This window comes from Ictidomys tridecemlineatus, chromosome 2, assembly GCF_052094955.1.
Source record: "Ictidomys tridecemlineatus isolate mIctTri1 chromosome 2, mIctTri1.hap1, whole genome shotgun sequence".
Lineage (NCBI taxonomy): Eukaryota > Metazoa > Chordata > Mammalia > Rodentia > Sciuridae > Ictidomys > Ictidomys tridecemlineatus.
In genome coordinates, this window is record NC_135478.1 from 168659325 (window position 1) to 168687145 (window position 27821).

At 32.3% G+C, this 27821-nt stretch overlaps 1 protein-coding gene across 4 annotated transcripts in view; it reads left to right on the forward strand.

The window, feature by feature from the left end:
• Nucleotides 1-27821, forward strand: part of Pclo (piccolo presynaptic cytomatrix protein) — a 402900-nt gene that overhangs the window by 281209 nt on the left and 93870 nt on the right. For 3 of the 4 annotated variants that reach the window (XR_013435134.1, XM_021735866.3, XM_078040136.1), the window contains exons 11-13: nucleotides 23846-23954; nucleotides 24491-24558; nucleotides 25690-25904. Coding sequence is in view for 3 of the 4 variants with exons in the window: in XM_021735866.3 (XP_021591541.2) it covers nucleotides 23846-23954; nucleotides 24491-24558; nucleotides 25690-25904 (392 nt within the window). In the remaining variant the exon portion in view is untranslated. Of the gene's footprint in view, nucleotides 1-23845; nucleotides 23955-24490; nucleotides 24559-25689; nucleotides 25905-27821 lie in introns of those variants that run through there. The other variant, XM_040291704.2, reaches the window with a different exon arrangement.

Below are 27821 nucleotides of genomic sequence, written 5' to 3' on the forward strand. Positions count from 1 at the left end.
GTGTAACTTTGAGCAGTAGGGAGCTGAACAACATCATGCTAAGTGAAGTACACCAGACTCAGAAAACCAAAATTCTAAGATTTTCTTGCATATGGGGAAGCTAGAGTAAAATAAGGGGGAAAGGGAAAATAGAAAATAGAAAGGAGATCAGTGGAATAGAGAAAAGCTATTCAGGGAACGGAAGAGGGCTGGGGAAATGGGAGGAACTGTGAAATGAAATTCACCAAACTATCCTATGTTCATATACTAATATACCACAGTGAATTTCAACTGTATGCATACTGATTAAAAGTACCAATTAAAAAATAATAAATAGGGACTGGGATTGTGGCTCAGCGGTAGAATGCTCGCTAGCACGTGTGAAGCGCTGGGTTCGATCACCAGCACCACATAAAAGTAAGTAAATAAATAAAATAAAGGTGTTGTGTCCAACTACAACTAAAAATATATAAAATAATAATAATAATAATAAATAAATATTTTAAAATGGCAATGATTTTCCAGTCTACACCTCTCCCTAATAAGGAAAATGACCTTACTACATTTACACAGTTTATTGATACTTTGTGCTCATCTCACATATTAAGATGCCCAGTGCAACATCTCCCAAGTATGACTCCTTCTCTGGTGAGTTGGTTGGGAGGAATGCAGCCATAATTTGATGTTGACACTTAGTAGGAAATTGGCCAATTTTCATTACAAATGTTTGAGTGTCAATGGCCAACAGTCATATGCCCAACATACTATATTGCAGTCTTAACATTTGACCACACATATTTTGTGTTTTTAAAGAAATAAGTACATATAAATGAGACAAAGCCTCCGATAGCCACTTCTTCTCTCACAAACGTACTACTGCCTCAAAATAAACTACCAGACTTAATTTCAGAGTCACATTTTTGCTTGCTTTTCTTCAGTGTTATATATGTATCCACAACCAAATATGATTCATTTAAAAATATCTTACTGTACATATCTTTGTGACATCTTTTTATGGTCAAATGAAGCTTTTGAGACTTATCCAAACCGAGTACATTTTCATTTATTTTAAGTACTGGGCAGAATTGTATTATTCAACAACTAAGTAGAATTCTTATCATTGTATGTTGCTACTACAGTTCAAAAATTATGTTTATCTACAATTTTTGTAAACTCTTTCCAACAATGTTACAATTATCTGAAGTAGTTTCCTAGTCCAATAGCATCTTCTGAAATGTAAGTCAAATTTCTGGGTTATAATGACCATCATCCGTCTTGATAGATAATGTAGGAGAAGGTCATGTGGGCTACTTCAAATATAGTAAATCTTCCAAATTTCTCTCTGAAGTATTGTACTCTTTTGTACATTCTTTTGTGGAAATTTGGTGTTCTTGTTTCTCTAAATCCTTGCTCTCCTTCACCTATATTCTTTTTTTCATGATTTTTTTCTTTGTTCTAATTAGTTATACATGTCAGTTTTGACACATCATATATAAACAGAATAGAACTCATTCTTCTGGTTGCACATAATGTAGAGTTACACAAGTCATTTAATTATATATGCACATAGGGTAATAATGTCTGATTCATTCTACTATCATTCCTACCCCCATAACTGCCTCCCATCCTTTCACTGCACTCTGTGTAATCCAAAGTACTTCTATTCTTCCTTAGTCCCTGCCTTTTATTGTGAATTAGCTTACGCATATCAGAGAAACCACTCAGCCTTTGGTTCTTTGGGATTGGCTTATTTCCTTTAGCATGATATTCTCCAGTTCCATCCTTTTACCTGCAAATGCCATAATTTCATTCTTCTTTATGGCTGAGTAATATTCCATTGTTTGTGTATGGATATATGTGTGTGTATGTGTATGTGTGTGTGTATATATATAATCACTATATATAGATAGATATAGATATAGATAAATCAAAATTTCTTTATCCATTCATCTGTTGAAGGGCACCTAGGTTGGTTCCACATTTAGCTATTGTGAATTGAGCTGCTTATAAACATTGATGTGGCTGTGTTACTGTTGTATGCTGTTTTTTAAGTCTTTTGGGTATAACCCAAAAAAGTGGGATAACAGGTTCAAATGGTGGTTCCATTCCAAGTTTTCTAAGAAATCTCCATACTGCTTTCCATAGTGGTTGCACCAATTTGCAGTCCCACCAGCAATGTATGAGTATAACTTTTTCTCCACATCCTCACCAACATTTATTGTTGCTTGTATTCTCGATAATTTCCATTCTGACTGGAGTTAGATGGAATCTCATTGGAGTTTTGATTTGTATTTCTATAATTGCTAGAGATGTTGAACACTTTTTCATATATTTGTTGATGATTCATATGTCTTCTTTTGAGAAGTGTCTGTTCAGTTCCTTAGCCCATTTACTGATTGAGTTATTTGGTGGTTTTGGTGTTTTTTTGAGATCTTTATACATCCTGGTTATTAATGCTGTATCTGAGGTACATGTGGTAAAGGTTTTCTGCCATTCTGTAGGTTCTCTCTTCATAATTGGTTCCTTTGGTGATAAGAAGCTTCTTAGTTTGATTCAATTCCATTGATTGATTCTTGATTTTTACTTCTTGTACTTTAAGAGCCTTGTTAAGGCCCTGAGGTTGTGGCCCAGTGGTGGAGTGCTTGCCTGCACGTGTGAGGCAATGGGTTTTAGCCTCAGCACTATATAAAAATGAAGAAAGAAAATAAAGGTATAGTATAAATATACAACTAAAAATATTTTTTAAAGAAGGAGTCTTGGTAATGAAGTCAGATCCTAAGCCTACATAGTAGAATTTAGGGCATATTTTTTCTTCTATTAGGTTCAGGGTCTCTGTTCCAGTGCTTAAGTCCTTGATCCACACTGAGTTGAGTTTTGTGCAGGGTGAGAGAAGGGGGTTTAATTTCATTTTGCTGCATATGGATTTTCAGTTTTCCCAACACCATTTGTGGTAGAGGCTATCTTTCCTCTAATATATGTTTTTAGTACCTTTGTCTAGTATGAGATAACTCTATTTATGTGAAATTGACTCTGTGTCATCTATTCTGTACCAATGGCCTATATTTCTGTTTTGGTGCCAACACCATGCCTTTTTTGTTACCTCATCATTATAAAAGCTATGAACGCTAAACTCAAGGCCAACATCATTCTAAATTGAAAGCATTCCTTCTAAGAACTGGAACAAGACAAGGATGCCCTCTTATACCACTTTTATTCAACATCATCCTTGAAACTCTAGCCAGAACAATTAGACAGAAGAAAGAAATTAAAGAGATGCAAATAGGAAAAGAAAAACGCGAACTATCACTATTTGCCAACGACATGATACTATATTTAGAAGATCCAAAATAACCCCACCAGAAAACTTCTAGAACTAATAAATTTAGCAGAGTAGCAGGATATAAAGTTAATGCCCATATATCAAATGTGTTCCTATACATCAGTGATTAATCCACTGAAAGAGAAATTAGGAAAACTACCCCATTCACAATAGCCTCAAAAAAATAAAAATATTTATTCAGTCTAACAAAAGAGTTATAAAATACCTCTACAATGAAAACTACAGAACACTAAAGAAAGAAATTGAAAAAGACCTTAGAAGATGGAAATATCTCCCGTGATCTTAGATAGGCAGAATTAACATTGTCCAAATGGCCATAATACCAAAAGTATTATATGGGTTTAATGCAATTCCTATTAATATCCCAATGACATTCTTCATAGAAATAGAAAAAGCAATCATGAAATTCATTTGGAAAAATAAGAGACTCAGAATACCACAGCAATCCTTAGCAAGAAGAGTAAAGCAGGAGGCATCACAATACCAGACCTTAAGTTATACTATAGAGCCTATATTTCCTTTATAGCAGTAATATAGAATGATATCCTACTGTTATTTTCATTTACTTCCCCTTTAGTAGTGTTGAGTGTGATCATATTTTAGTAATCTTATTATCTCTTCAATTTTTCTCACTTGTGATTTACTTATTCTTTGTCCTAATTCTTCAATTGGGTTTTTGTGTATTTTTATCGATTTTTAGAGATTCTTTATATATTCTGGATATAATGCTTTCCTAAGTATGTAGGATGGAAATACCTTCTTCTACTGTGTGGTTTATTTTTTGAAATTCTTTTTTTGAATTTTAATATAGTCAAATTTTTTTTCTATTATGTTAAATTTAAGAAATGTTTCATGCTCTAAAGTCTTAAAAATGTTATTCTATATTTTCTTCTAAAACTTATAAAGCTATATGTTTCCTTATACTCGTTGAGTTAAGTTAGTTCTAGTTTATCTTTGATCTGGAATAGAAACTTATAGTATACTTTTATTTTCCTTCCCAATTTGAATAGGCAATTTTTCATGCACCAGTTTTTGAATCAGTATTATTACTCTGACTGATCTACAGTGCTATATATCATACACTGAAGTTTTTGCACATTTATGAGTCTTTTCTGAGTTTCATATTCCATGATACTGGTCTACATGTCCACTCCTTCAATAATATTACAGTTTTAATTATAATATTTTTCTATTAAGTCCTGACATGTTATAGGAAAATAAACTATATTGTGTTCTTCAAAGTCCTCTTGGAACAATTCTTGACCCTTTAACTTGTGTATAAATTCTAAAATCAGCTTGTTCATTTTCATGACAATCTCTGTCGAGATTTGATAGTTACTATACTGAATGCATAGATTATTGTAGAAAAAATATATTTTTACAGATATTTTTTCTTTTTTACATATATTAGTCCTATTTGAGCCTTCAAAATATTCATAATGCAGAATCTTTGTTTGACCTGGAGATTTAGTCATTGTATTCTAAATCAATACAATAAAGTAGGCTTTAAGAAAGCTAAAAATAAATAAATAAATAAATAGCAATTATTTAACAGTAATTTTGTATTTTTATATTCGAACTCATAATAATATTATTAAGTATTCAAAATAAGAGGCAGAGTAGAAAATATTAATAAAATAGAAATTTATTTGGGAACTATTGTGGGTAAAGCTAATACTTTATGTGCATATCCTGCATTCTAAGTTTTATTTTATCACTGGATTTCTTGTTCTCCAAATAAATTTTGTCTTGTTTTTTTTATATCATAATATATTAAATGTGAAATACATTTCTGGAATGATAGTTTTATAATTTCAACAATATTCATAAGAAAAAAATGAATCAATGAGGACTTGAAATATCTTTTATCTAGTGGGCCAAAAACAGTTGGTGTACATTGATAGGTTGTTTGAAAGTTAATTTAGTAAAATATTTTGAAGATAATATCTACAATATTATGAAAATTTTTTGGAATTTGTAGCTAAAAACTAGGAATATAGTGTTCAAATATGAAATGTAGCTCCAAGAACCTTTTTAATGAATAAGTGGAAACACAATGAGAACAAAAGTTAAAAACCAGTGATGCCCAGTGTTTACTTGTATATGTAGAGCCTAACAGCAAGTTAGCTCTCCCAGACCTTAGACCTACCCAGGGATGAGAAAAACCTCATTGTTATCAATAAGCTAGTCTATGAGGGATTTTACCTGTGCATAAATTCTAATTCATAGATAGTTTTATATTTTTAAGTTTTTAGTTGTTTCAGTGAAAGTGGTTGATAATGATCCAACTGGCTAGTTCTTCTTAAAGATGAGCTGACGGTTTCTGGCAAGAAAATACTGGTGGATTTATTGTTGAGAATCAGTATTCCCTGTAAGAATGACGTTAACCAATTTAGAAGTGGTGATTTTGATTTTAGAAGGTGGCCTCTGGAAGTCCCTTCCATGAAGATGTCTATTGTACAAGAGCTGATTCCAGTAGCATTGTTAGAGGACATACTTCTGTGTAACCACGGGAGATTGTTCCCAGGCAAGAAAGTCTCTATTTCTGCTTATGCTTTTTTGGCATATGTTACAGATGGCATGGCAGTGATCAAGGTTGGAGATCAAGAAACACTGCACACAGATGAGTGAGCTTCCTTGTTCTTGTTCCGGGGGGAATACCAGGTACGGATTAGTAATTAGCATGAGATTTCTCAGAATTCCCTACAGCCAGTATGTTAGGTACACATGACAAGGTTACATTTCATGTTGGTACAGAGATTTTCTAATGAATATTTAGGAACTGTCTTCTGGGAAGAAAAAAATATAAATTGTTTGTATGTGGACTGGGAGGTTTTAATACATTTTTATAGGTTTCAGTAATATCAGTCTTACTACATCAGGATGCTAATTATTACCTTCATTGCCAGGACAAAGATATGTCTTTCCTGTACACATTTATTTTGATATTTATCAGAGGATAATACTTATTTGGGTTCAAGTGTCATTACTTTTTGTTTAATAATTGAGAGAATATTTTTAGAGTGAGGTAGGTTAGGATTTAAGACCAGGACTAGTACTTGCTGCCTGGATAAGTTGTTTAACTTTTAGTATTTGGGTGTTCTTAGTTGGAAAATTAGGATAATAGTAGTGTTTACCAAGTTGTTATCAGATTGATAAATATTATATCAGAAACACATAGTGTTTGGCATATTGTAAGTGGTGCAGAAATTGTCCTTCTTTTCAACTTTGAAGATCTTATATGGTAAGAATAATGTTTGCTATGTTAATTTTGAATTTCATGCCCCATACCTGTACCTGTTTAGATCGTTAACCGTGCTCAAATCTTAACTGTGAACTACAGAAATATATCATATTCCTGATTGAAAAATCATCAAACTTGGAGTCAGAAGACTCTGAGTTAGTGTCATTTTCATGATTTTACCTGGTCTTTGACATTAAACCTATAGGACTTATGAGACACTTTGCCTGTTGAAGAGATATAAGGGACAGATTTAACCTGAAGAAACATAGAGTCAAAGATTTGGAGGTGGCAGACGAGGTGGTAATATGTGAGTGCCATTAAGCTGGGTATGTCATATAAGATGGAGATCTAGGAACTAAAACTTAATCACAAGAAATGAAAGAATAAGTGAGATAAGAAGTAGATAAATCATGACTCTCAGTGTTCCTTCCTCTCATATACCTCCTTACAAAGATAGGATTGGCTTAAAAATATTTGAGAATTGTAGCACATGTCAGCTTTATAACATTTGTAATTGGTTGTTGTTTCATCTTTTAACAAATATCCACTTTAATTTAATATAAATAATTTTATACTTTTTTAATAAACTGTATAAGCTTCAAGCTTTACAAGATCTGGCTTTATCCCTGAATGAAATGTTTCTTCCTGGTGAAAGATATTGAGGATCTTACTGTAGAAATACAAGAACCTACTGATTTGAAATAGTAAAATGATGAAAAAGTGGCTGGAGGGGATAGACAGAAGTCCAGAGAGATGACTGCTACAAAGGAGCAGAGATGAGAACATTAGGAATACTAGAAATAATGAAGAATTAAAATAGGTCATAACATTCACTCAGTATCGACTCTGTATAGATATATCCTAGAAGGAAATATAATAATTTGGTTCTTCTTGCACTCACAGTGCCAAGATCCTACAAAGCAGTGGGCCCAAAATTTCCATTGTGCAGGGAAAGTTTGATCAGGATCTGAGAGAATAAAAATATAAACTACATCTGAAAACTATGGAAAGTATGCCTTTAGAAAAGAAAAACTCTTTTCCTTACCTAACAATGTTTGTGGTGTTTTCATTATGATGTTGAAAGAAAATGAAAATAAAGAGATGCAGAATACGTTGTTCAAGTCTTCATGCACTATACCAGGATCATGGCCTAATGGAGCTCACAGGTTTACATTCCTGCAACCCAAGAATTCCAAGTAACTTTTGGATTATTTTGAAGAGCAAACCATTACTTTCTGTGGACAAGACACTGTGCAGACCATACAGATCTTTCAAGGCTTTTATTCACTTATAAATTTTTAATAGATAGTTATAAGGTACTATTATATTCTGGATATACTGACCAGAGCTTAAGCAGAAACAGTATTCTACAGGAATACAGGTTTTCATTTTAATACTCAACAAGTTCACATGAATGGTTTTTCATATATTTATTGAGTTTCACTGACTGTGTAGGAGAAAATAAGATTCCTGATTCCATATCTTAAGCTACTTTAATCTCTGCTCATGCCCAAGATCCTCATCATTGTTGATTATGGGTGCTTGAATTCACCTAGTATCATCATTAATCCATTTAGTTTTGAAAAAAAATGCTTTAGGATATATAGGTAAAGCAGTCATTTTTCTCAGTCCTTTTGCAGCTTCAATGAATAAAAGCATTGACCTTACATTCTAGTAGCAAATTCAGAAAAGTGTTTTTATCAATATCATATATTAAATGGTAATAAATGCTAAGAAGAAAAATAAAGGAAGGAGGGTAGGCATGGCACGTAGGAAGGTGGCATATCATTTTTAGATGGGTGATCAGAGAAGACCTCAGTGAAAAGGGAAGATTTCAATAAAGCCACCAAGGTGAGGAAGGGGGACCTTGAGCAAGAGCATGCTGGTGTATGCCAAGGAACAGTAAGACAGCAAAGACGTTGGTGTAGCTGGAATTGATGGAATATGTGGAATGGCGGACAGCAAGAGTTTTGGTTAGAGAAGTAATAGAGATTAAATCTTATAGGCAACTGTAAAATATTTAATCTCTGATGTGAGATGAGAAGCCATTTACCTGACACAAGCTGAACACTTAAATAGAATTACTCTTGCTGCCATATTAAGAATTGTCTGAGGGCTGGGGATGTGGCTCAAGAGGTAGTGTAATGGCATGCCTGCGGCCCGGGTTCCATCCTCAGCACCACATACAAACAAAGATGTTGTGTCCACCAAAAACTAAAAAATAAATATTAAAATTCTCTCTCTCTCTCTCTCAAAAAAAAAAAAAGAATTGTCTGAAAGGAGTAAAAGTAGAAGTAAGGAAAGTAGTTGAGAAACTTTAGAAATAACCTAGGTAGAAATGGGATAGGTGAAATGGTGAGAAATAATACACACACACACACACACACACACACACACACACACAACACACCATATATGTCCGTTGCCTCATTCTAACCCTGAAAATGCTGCCTAGGTACCTCATTTACACTCTGAAAACATTTGTTCCTGTTCTGATCCTTAATTGTATGATCCAAAATCATAACCAATTGATAATAGTGGCCCAGAATCTCAATCCTCTTTGGTACATACTGACTGAATATAGATTTAAAGTATATTTAGATTTATATATATATAAAATTTCATATATATATACATATATGTTAAATTTATCTCAATGAAAATGACCTCAATAAGTTCAGTCATTTATTCCTATACATAGTTTCCATGTTTAGTAATTCAAAAGTTACTCAAATATTTTTTTAAAAAAGTTAAATCTGTATGTAATATAACAAAACTACAGAGTATTTGGCATCCACATATTCTGCCTTGTTTTAAATTAATACAATATACATATCCTTTAATAAGAACTTCTCTTAAATGTATATTTGTGTGATTCTCCAGATGGCAGTTCAAATTTTTTTTATTTCTTTCATTGTTAATTCACATCTTGGTAGAAGAAAAGATGGTCAAAAGCCACATTTTTTAATGTTTATGAAGGAAGGTCACTATGTAATATTTATTTATGAAAATTATGTCTCTGCCAATATTGCCATAAGTATTTAGGGAGAAAAATTGAATAAAATCTCTACCAATGTTTTATGGTGCTTAGGGAACTTGCATTAATAAACTATGAAAAATGGATTTAAGTACTTTATTGATTAAAAGAACTGATTCCCAGAAATCCCATTTTTTATCATGATAACATTCTCTGAAAACTGCATTTAATGTAAAAATGTAAAATCAATTACGATTTTGAGTTCTTATCGTCTTACCAATTCTCCCAGCTTCCCGTCTGGTTTGATTTTCTTCATTTGTTCAGTAAACACTTGTACTATGGATATAGAAATTCTCACACAACAGCAGTGGAAACAATTACAAAAACAAAATAATGTGTATTGAATATAATAGAAGTATGTGCATGATACAGAGAAAACATAAAAGAGACTGACGTCAACCTGCCAAAGTTGGGAACAATATGAGAAAGAAAGCATATGTCCTCTCCAAATGGTAGAATGTTATTAAAATGAGGATGGGATTATTGTAAATCTTTCATCTATGCCTTAATATCATCAACTGAATTAAGTCTGAATATAATGTGGCCTACATGGCTTTCACAACATATGCCAGCCCATTTGAGCTCTTCATCATCCCCATCTCTACTTCTCAACTTCACACCCATTGTCTCATTCTAACCCTGGAAATGCTGCCTCCATACTTCCTTTACACTCTGAAAACATTTTTTCCTATTTTGCTCCTTAATTGTATGATCCAAAATCACAACCAACTGATAATAGTGGCCCAGAATCTTCAATCCTCTTTGATACATACTGACTGAATATATGTAGATTTAATGTGGTTATATTTATCTCAGTTAAAATATATTCATTTATATTTGTTATGCACTTAAATATAAGGCATTAGCTATGAAAATAGTCAAAATTTTATGAGATATTCTGTATAACTTAAATATAAAATAGGCCTTTAGAATGCTAATATTGCTGAACTTAGGCAACTCATCAAGAGACCTGGCTTTTTGAACTGTCACTAAATATGGTTTCCAAAACTGAGTGTTTTCATCTGTAAAAAATAGGGATATTTGTAATCTATCTTACTAGATGACTGTGAAGATAAAATGAGGAAAAAAGTAGGCAAAATGACTTCATTGTTGTTTTCTTAAACATCTTTTACTGGTGCTCTTTATTAATATCATAGGTAGAAACATAAGTGAAATGGGTCTAATAACCTTTCTTTTCATCAAAAGGACTCCTTATAATTTCATGGTGTACATATGAATACTTTCCATAATTCTTATAGAACTATACTGCATTCATTTTTTATGTTGCAATCATATTTGCTTATGAGAAATTATTTCTTTGCATGAATGTGACAAAGCTGGAGAGAAGAGATATATTTGTTATGTATCAGATGACAGATATGCTGTTAGACTCTTCTTAGACAATCTTGTTTTTCAATGGAAAATCAATTATTGTGGGATGCTGTTTATACTATAATATTGATTGATAGCATTTGAAATTGAATTCTATTTATTTAAAGTGACGGAGAACATTTTTTATGGAATTCAACCATCAAATGCCAGTTGTTCTTTATTGAACATCTATCAAAACGAAGCTAACTCTTCTATTTAATGTAAAGAAACAAATATTGGCACTTCTTGTGAAATAACTTGACACATAATTTATTTCTTTGAAAATTCTCCGAGGAAGGTAACATGGTTACTGACTTTTTATTATTTAAAATGACTTCTCCACATAAAACTTTTATACTTCTAGTGTTGAAAGAAATTGTGAATCAAAGAATTACTGTTTTAATTTTGATTTTATCATTCATATAAGCATTACATGTCATCGATTCAAATATAAACAAAGTATTTGTCAAAAACTGTTTCCACTTTAATACTACTTTCCTTATTTTGATTTATGTATATATTACAAAGCTAAATTAAGTTTAAATAATTAATTTAGCTAATTGTTAAAACTAATTAACATATCCCTCATCTTACATATTGATTTGTTTATTGGCGAGAACATCTATGATCTACTTTCTTAACAAATTTTAAGTATCTAACTGTATTGCTAACTTTAATCATCATCAATGTTAGAGTCCCCAGAACTTATCCATCTTGTAACTCAAAGTTTCAACATTTTGGCCAGTGTTTCCCATTTCCCCATCTCCCATTCCCTGGCAAGCCACCATTTCACTCTGATCCGGTGAGATCAACCCTTTTAGATTCTACTTATAAAGGAGATCACACATTGTTGTTCTTTGATTGACTTATTTCACTTAGAATAATGCTCTCAAGTTTCAATCATGTTGTTGTAAATACAAAATTACTTTTTCTTTTGTGTGTGTGTGTGTGTGTGTGTGTGTGTTATTCATTTCAATCCATTCATCCATCATCAGACACTAAGATTGTTTCCATGTCTTAGTTATTTTGATAAACAGGGCAGGTTTTTGTTGTTTGTTTGTTTTTGGTGTTTTGTTGTTGTTGTTTTTGGTGGTAGTGGTGCTGGGGATTGAACCCAGTCCCTTGTACATGCTAGGCAAACACTTTACCAAAAGAGCTGTATCCCCATCCCATCAGGGGATATAATTTCCTTCAAATATATACCTAGAAACAGGAATACATCATTTCCCTGTTGTGTGTTCTTAGTACACCATTAGAGGATAGTTGAGTATATATTTTTAAATTTATTTTTGGGCTGTCAGTTCTGTTCCATTGGTCTGTGAGTATGCATTTTGAAATTAAAAATTGAGATGCCACCAACTTTTTTCTTTCTCAAGATTGTTTGACTATCTGGGATACTTTTGATTCCATATGAATTTTGAACTATTTTTTTTTCTGTTTCTGTGAAAAAAGTTCTTAAAAATTTTATAGTGGTCACATTAAACCTACAAAATCACTAAAATAGTATGGAAATCTTAACAGTATGAATTCTTTCAGTGGATGGCATGGGACATCATTCCATGAAATTTTGTCTTCAATATTCATCAGTATCTTAGTTTTCATTGTACAGATCTTTCATATCCTTGGTTAAATGTAGGGCTTATTAATTAATTTATTTTTATTGCTTTTGTAAATGGGATTTTTAAATCATTTAATTTTCATGTAATTCATTGTTAGTTTATAGAATGGTGGCCATTTTTATTTTAATTTTTATACTGCAATTTGACTGAGTATTCATTATAGCAATATTCTGATGGAATTTTAAAAGTTTTCTATATATAGGATCATGCCATGCCGTCTACCCACATTTACTTCTTCCTTTCCCATGTGGATGCCTTTTAATACTACTATTACTATTGCTGTTTCTAGGACTCCTCCTTCTCTTCTGAGGACTCCTCCCCCTCTCTCCTCCTCCTCCTCCTCCTCCTCCTCCTCCTCCTCCTCCTCCTCCCCCCCCTCTGCCTTCTCATGTCCATGGAAATTTTTGTATTTTGTCAATGTGATATACTATAAAGATATGTTCTTTCTGCACTTATTGATGATCATATTTTTCCTCCATTCCATTGATGTAGTATATTACATTTATTGATTTGTGTATTCGAAACCATTCTTGCCTCCCAGAATGAAACCCCACATGATCATGATGAATAATCTTTTTAATGTGTTTTTGAATTTGCTAGTCTTTTGTTTAGGATTTTTGTATCTATGTTCAATAGAACCATTAACTTGTAATTTTCTTTTCTTGTAGTGCCCTTGCTTGGCCTTGGTATTAGAATAATGCTACTTTTAAAAAATGAGTTTGGAAATGTAGCCTATTCATCAATTAAAATATGAATTTAATTAACTTTTTAACACAGCAAATAACTGCTTTATAACTTTCTAGGGAGGAATAGTTTTTTTAACTTTTTTCTTATTATCATATTTATTAACACATAATCTTTCAAATAAATGGAATTCGCTGATATTTCAATTAGCATATAACATGCACTGATGATATTCTAACATTTACACCCCTCCCACTTCACCCCCTGGCACACTTTTTAAGAGCACTTTTGGTATTTGCATTGTCCTAAGATATCCCTCCGCCTTTGTGAAAGGAATCATTTTATTTTCTCATATAATGGGATGAGTGTGTATGGTTTTTTTTTCAATTTCTTTTTTTAAAAATTTGTTTTAATTAGTTACACATGACAGTATAATGACCTTGACATATCATACATATTTTGTTTTGTTTGTTTGCAGTACTGGGAATTGAACCTGGATATGTTTTATTACTGAGATATATCCACATCTTTTAATTAATTAATTAATTTGTTTATTTATTTATTGAAAAGGGTCTTGCTGAATTTCCCAGGCTGGCTTAAACTTGCAATCTCCCTGTCTCAGCCTAGCTAGGATTACAGGTATGCTCCATCTTGCCCTGCTTCCATGAGGGCATTTCAATTTTCCTTTTATAGCTAATTTTTGATTGGGAGAGACTTTTGTCATAACAGTCCCTTTTAGAAACATAATTCCCTTTTTGCCTCATTTATGCATGATTTAAAGTTACATCTCAGTAGTGTAAGCAAAATTCTATGCATTTAATCTGTCAAATAATATTATAATATGAAACTCATATTCTTATATATATTATATATTGTCATTATATATAGGCTCAGTTGGGATAATGATGGTTTTGCCACTAATTCATTGTTTATAAGAAATAATTTGCCTAGAATAAAGTGGTTGTATTTTATAATAAACTATATTATCTGAATAGTGGGGCACACTTAAAAATATTTAAAAATGAACAATTCATAAAATATTAATATCAAAAAGGATGCAGAACTTCAAATGAGGTGGTGATTTACATGTTACATTTTCTGGGGATCAATAAAAAATGATTCTAATACATCCATGCCCCTTCTTCTGACTCATTCAACCACTCTGATTTTGTCTGTGACAAAATGACACATGTAAATCTAAATATAATAAGCCATAGAGTGTCTTTGTCATTTCACCAGTCCTTCCAGTACTGGAATACTTGACTAGTCTAGTGATCATTGTAAGTAGCACAGAATCCTATCATGCTGATCTTCCTTAAATGGGCCACAGACTATGGCTAATTATATTCCCTTATTCAACTTAACCATGTTTTCAAAGCACAAATTTGTAAGTCAAACTGAATTTCAAGAAACATATTACTTTTTTCCTATAAATCTACTGTAATCAGTTCCAATCTTCCCTTCACCTGTTGGTAGGAAATATAGTCATATTCATTATTTGGTGTTTCCTGTCCCACCTGCACTGAGGAAATATCTGGTGAGGGTATTATACATTCTGTAATGCTGGGGACTCAGCCTCTACACATTGATCTATAACACTGAAAGTGCCATGACAAAGCCAGGTCACTTCCCCGAGAATAATTGGCACCCTTAACTGTACCCAAGTTTTTTAATAAGAATAATGAGTCACAGATAGTCTAATGTCCAACTTTCTGAAGGTGCCTGATAGTGTTTTTATTTGAGGTAATGCCATATTCCTTGAACAGAATGACAAGCAGAATGACGGTTGCAATTGCTTTTGAAAACTCCAGCTACATCTCTTTCCTAGAACTGACTCTCTGCCTTCCATTTCTTTAATCATTACTATATTATTTTCTCTTCTGGCAGGTTACAACATAACTTTCTGGAGAAATGTGATATTGGTTTCTTATTTGGGAGAGGGAGGAGGAAAAGAGATGAGGAAGCCAATTAGTTTTCATGCATTTATAATTTTTATTGTTGCCACCCTAAATCCATACAACAAGAACTTTCTATATGTTCATTAATATCTTCAGTTTTTACATGCCCAAGTCTTCAAGATAATATTATCATACAGATAATACAATTTGGCCTTATAAATTATTTGTGTGTCATGCTGAGTTTTATATCTTTGAACATTGTTTATATTCAGGTGGGCTACCATGTAAGTTTAGATAGCATCAATTAAGTGTATTTTTCTAATAATTGGTACTAGCATTGGCCTGGTTGTGTGGACAAGACATATCAAGATACATCATCTCTTATATATCACCTTTTCAATAATTAGGTTAACAAATTAGAGTATCTGAAAGGATCTTGCATTATAACATCAGTCTATAAAGTGATGCCAACTTATGCTTCAACAACACACATTTGATTCATGTAATCCTCCAACAATTTATTTTCATTATTAATAATTAATACTGGAAAGTATGTCAGAGTATATTTATTTTATGATTATTCTTTTTGCAATTGGAGCCAAATCTATTTTAGATCTGAGTGCAGAAGTTGTTGATTATAAGTATTTTTCAATATAAGCCAGATGTATAAAAGAAGTTTGGGTCAGCTCAGGGAGCTCAGACAATTTTGGTATTCATTAGTTTTTAAAATTTTTTTTCCTATTCAAAATATCATGAGAACTTTTTTATATTAATTAATTTTATTTGGGAATTTTTGTGTGCATACATTAACCTTACTAATTTTAATTGCTTGTTCTTACCAAAACATATGAGTGAAAGAAGTCATGTAGAAAGTAAATTGCTCAAGATCATAATCCAAATGAATGTTTCAATGTATAATTTAATTTCTTCAATTCTGAGCAATTTAAAAATATACCCAAGCTGTATAATGTTTGTCTGTAGAAATCTTGCCTATATTCCTGCCCAAGGATGGAAATAGATTATGCTATACTAGTATATATTTTTGCTTAATAACCCTTTTTTAATCTTCATGTTCAATATAAATTATACAGTGGCTTAAAACAAAAAAAATAAACAATTACCACAAATCTTCTATATATTTTACATATAGCAAGTTTGATATTACTATATTTAAAGGAATATGCACTGATTAAATTCACATTAAAATTTCCTCTGAATTAGAAATTCCCTTACCTTGATACTATGGTACTATGGAGAGGAAATTTGCATATCACTGTTTTTGTTCTTTTTAATTATACAAGACAATAGAGTATATTTTGACATATTTATACAAACATGGAGTCCATCTTATTCTAATTAGTATCCCAGTTTTGTGGTGTTCATGATGTAGAGATTCACTGTGGTGTATTTACATATGTACATAGGAAAGTTAAATCAGATTCATTTCACTGTTCTTCCTACTCCTATCCTTCCTCCCTTCCCTTTATTCTCCTTTGTCTAATCTATGAACTTCTATTCTCTGCCCCCCATCCCAAGTTGTGTGTTAGCATCCACATATCAGAGAGAGCTTTTGATCTTAACTTTTTGGGGTTTGGCTTATTTTTCACTTAGCAGCATAGTCTCCAGATCCATCCATTTACCAGCAAATATCATAAGGTCATTCTTTTATGGCTTAGTAATATTTCATTGTGACATATCACATATTTTTAAAATATATTTTAAAGAGTAAAATTTTGACATTTTAATTTTTTATTTGTTCTCAAGAATTTCTGATGAAAATTTAATGCAAATAACTAAAGTTAATAAAATGCATTTTAGATTTATATCAACTTTGGAAACTCAATACTTTATTTGGCATGTAAATTTAAACCAAATTTAGATTCAAATTTAACATTCCATATTCCAGATCCAGAGCTGACCAACCCAGAACAAGCATAGCAATGGCTGGGAGTAAAGTAAAGTTATGTCAGGATGATACCATAGAAACCTTGGGAGCCAGGAAAAATGAAGAACTTGGAAAACTGCCACTAAGAGGGAAGCGAGAGGAAATGGGAGGAATGCAAAATAGAAGATGACATTTTTTTCTATGCTTGAGAAATTTTATTGCATATGTCAAGAAAAGTTGTAGATAGTAAAAATAATTTATTTTATAGAGATTTTAGGATTCTAAAATATTCTTTAAATTTATCATATAAATCTGCAGCTCAAATATTGCATTTTCTATTCCATTCTATCATGAACCTCCCATTCTCCACATCATGGAGCAGAAATAAACTAGTTATGGAGCAAGTATAATCTCCCTTGAGAGAATCAAGGATGGCAAATTAACCAACTTGTTCAAGGGTACAACAGCTAGTTAATAACCAAAGTAAATGTGAGCACAGTTTGATTATGGTGAAGAGAAAGTATGAACTGTCAGCTACCTGCAGCAAGGTCATTCAAAAAATACACTTCTGAAAACTACAACATTTATCCTTCTGAAAGTAGTACATATTTTCTTTACTGAGAAGTAGGCAAGTTTTAATTCATTCTCTCTCTCTCTCTCTCTCTCTCTCTCTCTCTCTCTCTCTCTCTCTCTCTCTCTCTCTCATGCGCGTGCACACACACACACACACAGTTACATGTGAATACATTATTAAAGTTACTGGGTTAAAAAATGCTTTTCAATTAAGATTCCATTTTCAACAAAACAAAAGTCAGATTATCCTTCTTCCAGTATATCTCTAGAGGCAGTGTCTTGGTTAATGCAAATTGTTCTTACATCCTTATTCAGGACTATGGTTTGGATTCTGAATTTCATCCAAAGGCCCATGTGTTTAAGGCTTCTTCCCTACAGTGGTGCTTTTCGGAAATGGTGGAACCATTCAAGGCCTTGTGAGAAGTAGTAAAGTCATTGTGTTCATGCCCTTGAAGGAAGTTGTAGGACCCTCGTTCTGTCCTCTTTTGCTTTACTCCCTGGTTTGTGATGTAAAAGGTTTTGCTTTCCTACATGCTCAGACCTAAAACAATGGGACCAATCAATCATGGTCTTGAACCTCCAAAATTTTGAACCAAAATAAATGTTTCATAAGTAAATTATCTCAGTTTTTTGGTTATAATAACAGAAAGTTGACTAACATATTGAGGTCATTTAAATTCATAATATATTCATGTATATCAAGGAAACTTAAGGTATCATTTAAGTGTGTGGCCAGGGAAACAGCATGTAAATGCAGCCTGATTTAATGAAAGTAGGTCAATTTTTGTATATTTGCATTATTTTAAGTTTTGTTTGAACTACCAGTACCAAGAGTAAACATGATAGCAATAATAAAGATAAAAATAGCAAAATTATTGTATTAGCTCTTTAGTGAGATAATTTCCAACCTTTGGATTTCATATTTATAGTTGAATTTCCTCAGTTAAACATACCAGGGTTTTTAATGTCTTATCATCACTGAGGGAATCTGCTTGTCCTATAAGTAGGACACTGTTCAAATACTGTTTTTCCCCCTTTGCTACATATTCCTTTTCTCCTATTTTCTTATCCCTTTCTTCTATGCCTCCTTTTTATTTTCTTCTTTGATGTTACTATATGAATAGGTTGAGATTGCAAATTACAAAAATTATATTTGTCAAAATAGAATAAAATGTATCTATATATTTCTCACATATTAACACAGCCTAACATAAAAGTGAATGTGTAATTAGTATAACTAATAAGAATAATTTGTTGGACCCCTGAAGTTTTTGGACTCCTGAATGTGTTGGACTTCTGAAGTTACAAAAATACTATATAACACACACACACACACACACATCTATATAAATCAATGTGTGTGTGTGAGTGTGTGTGTGTGTGTGTGTGTGTGTGTGTTTAAATTTATTTTAGAATTCTCCTTTCTGTTCTGGACCCCCACATACATCAAATCCTCATTTTATAGCCCACCATCCTATTGGTTCATTCTAGATTTCCTCTTCATGCCTATATTTTTCATTCATTCATTCATTTATTAACTCATTCATTTTCTCTTATTTTCTTCTTCAGTTCCCTTCTTGGCAACTATTTTATGTAATGCCTGCTATTTATTTATAAAACATATACTATAATTTTACATGCATATCATTGAAGTCTACATAAATGGCATTGCTCTATGTACCAGATCCTGTTTCTCACTTGTTTTTACCTGCCAAGGATATTATGATGGATTCACCTTCTGGCATCAACACCAGGTGTGTTCTGTTTCTGTTGCCAACTATTTCCATCATTAGCATTCCTACACTCCAAAGGCCCAGCTTTTCTAATTCCACAAATACTCAAGAAGGGGATGTCTAGGCATTTGTGTGTTTAATTTAACTAATTTCTTCCAGATTGCCTTCTGAAACAGTTGCATTCTTTAATCTCATTAAGATAATTACACCTTTAATAAACAAGCTCCTTTTCTCATCTCATCCTAGTAATAGCATTCTCACATCACAGAGTGGGAATAAGCTGGATGGAGCACACCATCTAGAAAGTATGATCTTCCTTGGAGAGGTCAGGGTCTCCTGATCCTATGTCCATTCAATACATGGCATTTTCTGGCTTTCATACTTTTTTTTAATATGATGAGAGGTAATATTGCATTCTTGTTTTAATTTGCACTTCTAATCACTGATGAATCTAAATGTTTCTTAATTTACCTGTAGCAGTTTTAGACTTGCTCCTCTGTGAATTACCTTTATTTTATTAATTGCCAAGTTATTTCTAATTTTTCTATTATAATCTTTTTATTTTTATAACTTATATTGGACATAAAGGTAACATACTAGATGCTGGGAAAATACATGTGGAAAGAAGAAAATGAGCTCGGACATGAGCTTTGGTGTGATGTATGTTTAAATACAGTGACCTGTATGAATTTTGTCCGTTAACTAAATAATTGTAACAATAAGGTGTTTTGATTTAATGGTAAATATTAAACAAATCAAGTGGTAATGTAACATGAAATTTTGTATCATAAAGTTAAGAATGGCTTGAACTAGTTTGAGGAACATTCAAAATTCATCATGCAATTAGGAATACATATACAAGAGAATATCTTATTGCTGATTGTTTTTAAATTCTATAATTATATAATAATTGTCTTTTTCTTTTTAGTGTTTTGTAACACATTTGGTTTGAGAATTTGAGCAACAAATCCTGTCGCTGGTGTTATAAATTCCACAAAAATCCACATTTTCTCTTAGTATTCCTACGGGAAGTTGTTACATTAGGTACCATCTATCTGTTCACTTGCACACCTGAAAAACTGTTCAACAAACATTTGGATATAAGAAAAATGTGAATGATTGCTCACAATAATAAATTTTATAATTCATGTGTATTCTTTTAGAATATTTTTCTAAAACAGTATATAAAGTATTTTAAGATTGAAAATACATTCAAAGTTATTAAATGATAAAATATTACTTAATTGAATTTCCAAAGAGCATAGGGATTTTCAACAATTTTTCCATGCATTTTAAGTTATAGGATTTTTACAATTAACAAATGTATTTCAAATATTTTGAAGTCAGGTAGTCTCCTACTTTGTTATTTTAGATCAAGATGGCCTTGGCAATTTGGGATTTTTTTTTTTTTTTTTTGGTGTGTGTATGTGTGTGTGTTTTCACATAAATTTTAGAATTGTCTTTTTCTAGTTCTGTAGAGAATGTTGTTGGTATTTTGATAGGAATTGCATTGAACCTATATATTTCTGTGGATCATATGACATTTTAACAATATTCATTCTTCAACCATGAGCATGAGATTTCTTTCCATTATTCTTTTGTATCCTTTTCAAATTCTTTCATAAATAACTTTCATTCTAGAGGTCTTTCACCTCTTTGGGTAAATTTATTAATGTTATTTTTTTAGCTACAGTAAATGGAATTGCTTTCTTGTTTTCTGTTTCAGATAATTCACTTCTGGCATGTAGCATTACTACTGATTTTTATAGGTTGCTTTTGTGTCCTGCAGCTTTGCTGAATTTGTTTCTTAGTCCTAATAGTTTTTTGATGGAGTTTTGGGGGTTTTCAATATATAAAATCAAGTCATCTGTGAACTGTAAGCATTTGATTCTTTATTTTCCAATTTAGATATTCTTTCTTTCTGGCATACTCTGGCTTGGATTCTGCATACTGTGTTGAATACAAGTAGTGAAAGAGAACATCCTTGTCTAGTTGAGTTTTTCCCTGTTAGTGTAATGTTAGCTATTGGCTTAACATGAGTGATCTTTATTATGATGTGTCCTGGTTTTTTCTTTGTTTTTATCATGAAGAGATAATAAATGTTTTTAAATGTCATTCCTATATCCATTGAGATGATTATAAAGTTTTTGTCCTTTATTCCATTGATGTGATGTATCAAGGATATCTTTTAAAGTTATGTATTTAATTCTCACAACTTCTATAACCATTTTATGAAATGAATACAGGGTGATTTGTACTTTTTCATTCATTCTTTAGTACGGTTCTTACAGGATTTGTAGGTATACAAACAATGGAAAGGGTAAGTATTGGGTAACTGTTCCAGTCATCACCTTTCTTACAGGGTCTCATCATGGGTACCAAACCAAGACTTTAAAAAAAACAACAATGGGGCTGGGATTGTGGCTCAGAGGTAAAGCACTCACCTAGCACAGGTGGGACCCGGGTTCAGTTATCAGCACCACATAAAAATAAAAGGCCTTGTGTTGTGTCCATCTATACCTAAAAAATAAATAATAAAAAAAAACCAACAACAACAAGTGATAATATTTTGAACTCCAGCACTGTACCAACTCTGGGGAGAAACTGAAAGGAAAAGAAGTTCAGCTGGCCTGTTTTAACAGAGATGCAGATCAAATAGTTCATGGTCCCAGATAGGTATCAACGCAAAACCCCAATTATCTATAAATTTTTTGGCAATATTGAAAAAAATAAGTATTGCTTATTAGAAGTACTGGATGGTTTTCCTTCCTATGACTAGATGCATTTTTTGTCATTTCACTGAATAATCATTTTTTTAAAATTTGCTCTTTATTTCAATATATAAAGAAATGGGTAAATTCAACAGAAAAATAATGAAGATATGTGATTATTTCTTTCAATAAAATATGCTTCTGCAAAAAAGTGACAATGCAATTTCTGAATTATAACAGCATTAATTTGTTTCAATTCAGAATCATCTGTTGATAAATGTACTTTTTGTCCAAATTTTAAAAAGTGCTTTGCTTTCCTCTCTCAGTGTGCCATAAATTTTTTTCTAGAAGTGTTGTCACTGTCTTTTATATAATTTTCTCATTTTATGTGTACAACAGCCTTGGATTATTGAAATAAACCTAAGGCCCAACTGAAGATAAAGTTTTCTTGGAGTAAGTTATAGAAAAGTCATTTTGTTTGTGTTACTGTGAGCCTTTTTTATGATCTTCTTTTGGTATTTCATTGGAGTGGAAAAGCATTTCTCTTACTTGATTGCAACTTATAATCTGCTTTCTTTGAATGTATATCATAATTATTAAAACTTTTAAATACATGTTTAGAATTTTCCATTAAAGCCAGTGGTGAACAATATGGAAAAGGGCAAAGCTCATTAAGAACTTACTTGTTTAACAATTATTATTTTATTTAGATTATGGCATAGACACATTTTTCTCAGGTAAAGCTGGTTCACATTCTCAAATATTTTGGCACTGTGTGGGATGATTTCATCTTTATATGTCCAGCTCACATACCCACATATTAGTTCCATGTGAGTCATGCCAAATGTGTACCCTAAATTATTTTGGCTGCTCAAATACAATGGACCAAAGAAACTAGGTGTAAACTGTTTAAATATCAATGATGTAACTATTTTACTTTTTTTTGGTATGGAATTATCTTTTTAGGTAAAGAGGAAAAATAAAATACCCTGGCCAGGCAAGGGCAGCTACATAACTTATGGGACTCTGTGCAAAATGAAAATGTGGGTTGTTTTTCATACATTATTTAAAAAATTTTTAGATGGCAACAGCCTCAAGCATGGAGCCTTTCTGAGTACAGGCCCTTAACTGTACAAGTCACAGACCCACAGGCTGTTTTTCTAAGACATTCCTGCTCCTGCATTCAGGAATAGCTGACATGCAGCAAAGAAAAAGATACAAAGTAAAATCTGTTTTACCTAAAGAGAGAGAGAGAGAGAGAGAGAGAGAGAGAGAGAGAGAGAGAGAGAGAGAGAGAGAGAGAGAGAGAGAAGGTACAGCAGTTTCTGGAGAGATTTTAACAAGAAAATCTTGATGACTTTTTTTCTGCCACTAGCATTCCATGATAGAATATGGAAGTTCATGCTTTTCTAGTAGTTTGCTCCCCAAGGGCAAATTATATGGATAGTTGTAACTGTTCGTTTTCTAAACAAAATTGGTCCAAGCAATATATATTCAATGTTTTCTTGATAGCAGTGTGAACAGAATGCATGTGTTTGCTAACATGTATAGGTTTTTGAAGGCAAAATTGTGCATGTTGTATTAAATATATTTTGTGTTCTCACATAAGTTGATGAAATCAAACTACAAAATGTTCCAGAGAAGTTTGAGATGATGTTCTCTGAAATGGTGTGCCGAGTTGACTTTTAAATACAAATGTCTTCTATGCCCTGTGGACCCAGAATAGAGATAGCTTACATGTTTAACTTTATACTCAAATTTCTCTTTTTAGGGATGCAAGTATTGGAGTGGAATGGAATTCCCTTAACTTCTAAAACATATGAAGAAGTACAGAGTATCATTAGTCAGCAAAGTGGGGAAGCAGAAATATGTGTAAGACTGTGAGTTTTTCCCCATCTTTCTGTTTCCATTTTTTGGCTATTCATGACTCTTTTAATTTAAAATTGTTAAGGTGGAACCTTTGCCAGTCAGCAAGATTTCCAGTAATTAGAAATTAAAGTGAATACAAAGTTCATAGATTTTTGGTTCAGAATCTAAGTCTAAAGCATAGACAGAATTCAGCTAATTTAGTTTCTGATTATGTCAATAGCTCTCCCCTTTCATGCTGTTATTGAAACACGCTTCATTTAAAAGAAAGCCTAAACCCATTTAGATTTCATGGATGTGTGTGGTTATCTCAAATGAACTTACATTTAATCCATAAAGATTTCACCTTAAATAATCATTTTTGTCAGCTCTGACTTTTAAAAGCATTGCAAATATATATTGGTTTAGAAGGGTGAGCATGCTTTGAAGTTGCTTTATGTCATTAACCACTTCTCATTTACCTGCTGAAAAAATGAGGGTAGTTGGAAAAAAGTGTCCTTTGTCTCAGGCTTGCTCAATTTCTTTCTGGATGTTATGTTTTAATTTTTAGGGATCTCAATATGCTATCGGATTCAGAAAATCCTCAGCACCTGGAACTTCATGAGCCACCAAAAGCTGGTACGTAGAAGCAATCTGCTTTCAACTATAGATTAAGATGTAGATAGAGAAGCAGTTGTAGAGGCAAATGTAGCTGTAGATGAAGATATAAATAGATATTGATAAAGTAATAGATTTCTATATAAATTTTAACAAAATCAAAAACACTGTACTATGTTTTTAACATTCTGGGGTAGTACATGTTTGCCTTTTAAACTCAGTAAGAAATTCATATGAAATTCTTTCTGTGTGAGTCCACATTTTAATCCTTTAAATATAAATTCATTTTGTGAAAGTAATCCATGTAGCCATTTTCTTTTGATTTTATATAATTTTTGGTTAATACTTATTTTACTTATTTCTTTTCAATATAACTGTTTTGTTTTGGTTTGATGATAGTGGGGATTGAACCCAGGGTCTTGTGCATGCTAAGATGCTAAGCAAGTGCTGTATCACTGCAATGCACGCCCAGCCCTATAACTGACATTTGAAACACTTATTCCAGATCCTTTTGGTTGCTTTTTATAATAAATAAAAATCAACACATAACTTCATAAGTAGATAATGTAAAACTTACTTAACTCTTTCTTAGATAACAAATGTACACATTTATTAGATTTATTGTAAGACTAAAAGTATCACTTATTCCTGTATTTAACTTTTATCAATTACTTCCTATGATTAAAGTGACAATTCTAAAGTCTGGGTTTAAAAAATATGCACTAAACAGACCAAGTACTATAGGAATTTTAACACATTTATTAATGTTAATATTCTCCGTAAGATTTCCCCCTTAAAAAGGGATGCGTAAGTTTAGAGAAGGAAAAGAATCTGATCATACAAGTGAATTTTGGTGAATAAAATATCATGTCATTCATAGTTTTTTACATAAAACATTAAAAACATTTCTCTGAAGATGATAGGCACTTCTGTGTTCCTCTGTAATCCAGCATGACGTCACTTTTTCTGGGTCTTCTAAATTTCCTCAGAAATTGATCCAGAAGAGTTGCAATTAAGTAGATTTAATTTTGAAACCTTAGCTTAGTTTATAAGTCACAGTTTGCATTTTATCACATAGGACTTCAATAAGTTCCACAAAATTAAGTACTTATGAAATAGAGAAGTATGAAAAACTGTTTCATTTTGTTGTAGTGGACAAAGCGAAATCCCCAGGGGTTGATCCTAAACAGCTGGCAGCAGAGCTCCAAAAGGTTTCACTACAACAGTCACCTCTGGTCATGTCCTCTGTGGTTGAGAAGGGATCTCATGCTCATTCGGGTCCCACATCAGCAGGATCCAGTTCTGTTCCCAGCCCTGGGCAGCCTGGGTCACCCTCAGTGAGCAAAAAGAAGCACAGCAGCAGCAAGGTGAGAAGTGTTCAGTGTAACCTCTGAGTCACTTTTCTGAGCTCTTGACTCAGACCAGGGGACAGGAAATAAAACATCATTTTCTAAAGTGATTGTCTTGTGATATCTCATTTCCTATGATCTTTTGGTACAAAAACCATTTTTCCTTTTCTGACTGTGTAACTGATCAAGATGTATCAAGATGATTTATGTCCACCTCTCAAAATATTTCAGTAATGATTATCATGAGGAATTTGAAAATGTATCTGATGTTTCATATCTTCTGGTTATTTTTCTTTACTGTTGTATGAATCTGAGCTTTGTGTGGAAGACATTGGCTTTACAATTATTTTGGAAAGAAAAGTTAAACATACATAAGATTTATAATGTAAGTAAAAAGTAAAAAACAAAAATGTATAGAGATAAGGAAAATTTAGGACAATAAGAAACAATACTATCACCAGTTTGAATTTTACCCACATTTCCACACTAATCAGTTTTTTTAATAATGTACATCTTCATTTGAAACAAATGCTTCTAATACATTATTTTAAAATTGTAGGGAGTTAAAAGGGAACACAAGTTTAACTTTTTATCCTTATAAAATAAGATCACAATGAAGACAATTTATAAATTATCTAATTATGTCACTCTTTTGTTTAAAAAGCATCCCTTCTACCTGGAATCTCCTCTGCCCCATTTCTTTCTTTGGCCATATTTTACCTGTTCTATAAGGACCGAGTCAAATGTTTTCCTTGGGAAATTATCATAGTAAGCACAATGTTGTCAAATATTGACTAATATTCTTGCAATGAGCAATGTATTTATTTAGGGTTTCCAAACTATCCCCATTTTCCTCAGATATTTTCAATGCCACATGCTCTATACTCAAGATGCAAAGATGGAAAAATCCCTCCATACCAGGTAGACCAATGAGTGTTTCTTGAAGCAAGCTCCCAGTCCAGGAACATCAAATTTTTCATTTCTAACAAGTTTCACCTGGGAACTTGTTAGAAATTCAAAATTTCTAACAAGTTTCACCTGGGAACTTGTTAGAAATTCAAAATTTCTAACAAGTTTCACCTGGGAACTTGTTAGAAATTCAAAATTTTGACCCCCAACCCCTGACCTACTATATCAGAAACTCAGGAAATGGGATTCAGAGACACTTGGGTTTTAGTAGGTTCTCCAAATGGGTATGATGCCTCTTGAACTTTGAGAAGTGCTGATCTAATTACTAGTGAAAAATAATTTGTCAAATTCAGTGAAGGTATAAAGTTGGAAGCCACTAAGATGTAGAGTGAGCACTCCTGGAGAATAGTTAGGAAAGCTGGTGTTTAATGGAACAACTTTGGTAACAGGGAACAGGGGCCAACATTCCAAGCAGAGAGTGCAGCATGAAGAAAATCTCACAAACAGAAAGTTGCCTACATGGATGCACAGAATCTAGAAGGGTAAGAGAGTTGAAGCCTAAACAATCAAAATTTAGAGAATATTGTAGGTTGTTCCTAACCTTTCTACTACCATTTGCGGGTAATAAAGAGCCAGTAATGGGCTTTAAGCAAAAATATATGAGGACCAGAAATCTTTGCATATTGTGGTCTTTCCCTAACATCAGATGATTCTTTTCCTTCCTCCATCCAAAGTGCAAAATGCTTTATATGTCTCTTAAAATAATTTATATTTTAATTGTAATTACTTGTTTGCTTGTTTGACCCTCACAGTTGGGCTACAAACTCCATAAGAGTTGACAACCACTTCTTATTTACATATTAATTTATATCACCTTAAACACATAGTTGAGTAAATTGCACAGAACAAAAGCAAAATAAATAAATATTTGTGAATGAAAACATCAGTGGTCACTTGTGAACCTGATGAGTATTATGAGAGAACAAAGTTGACTTATTGTAATATTTCAACATCTTACGTGATGAT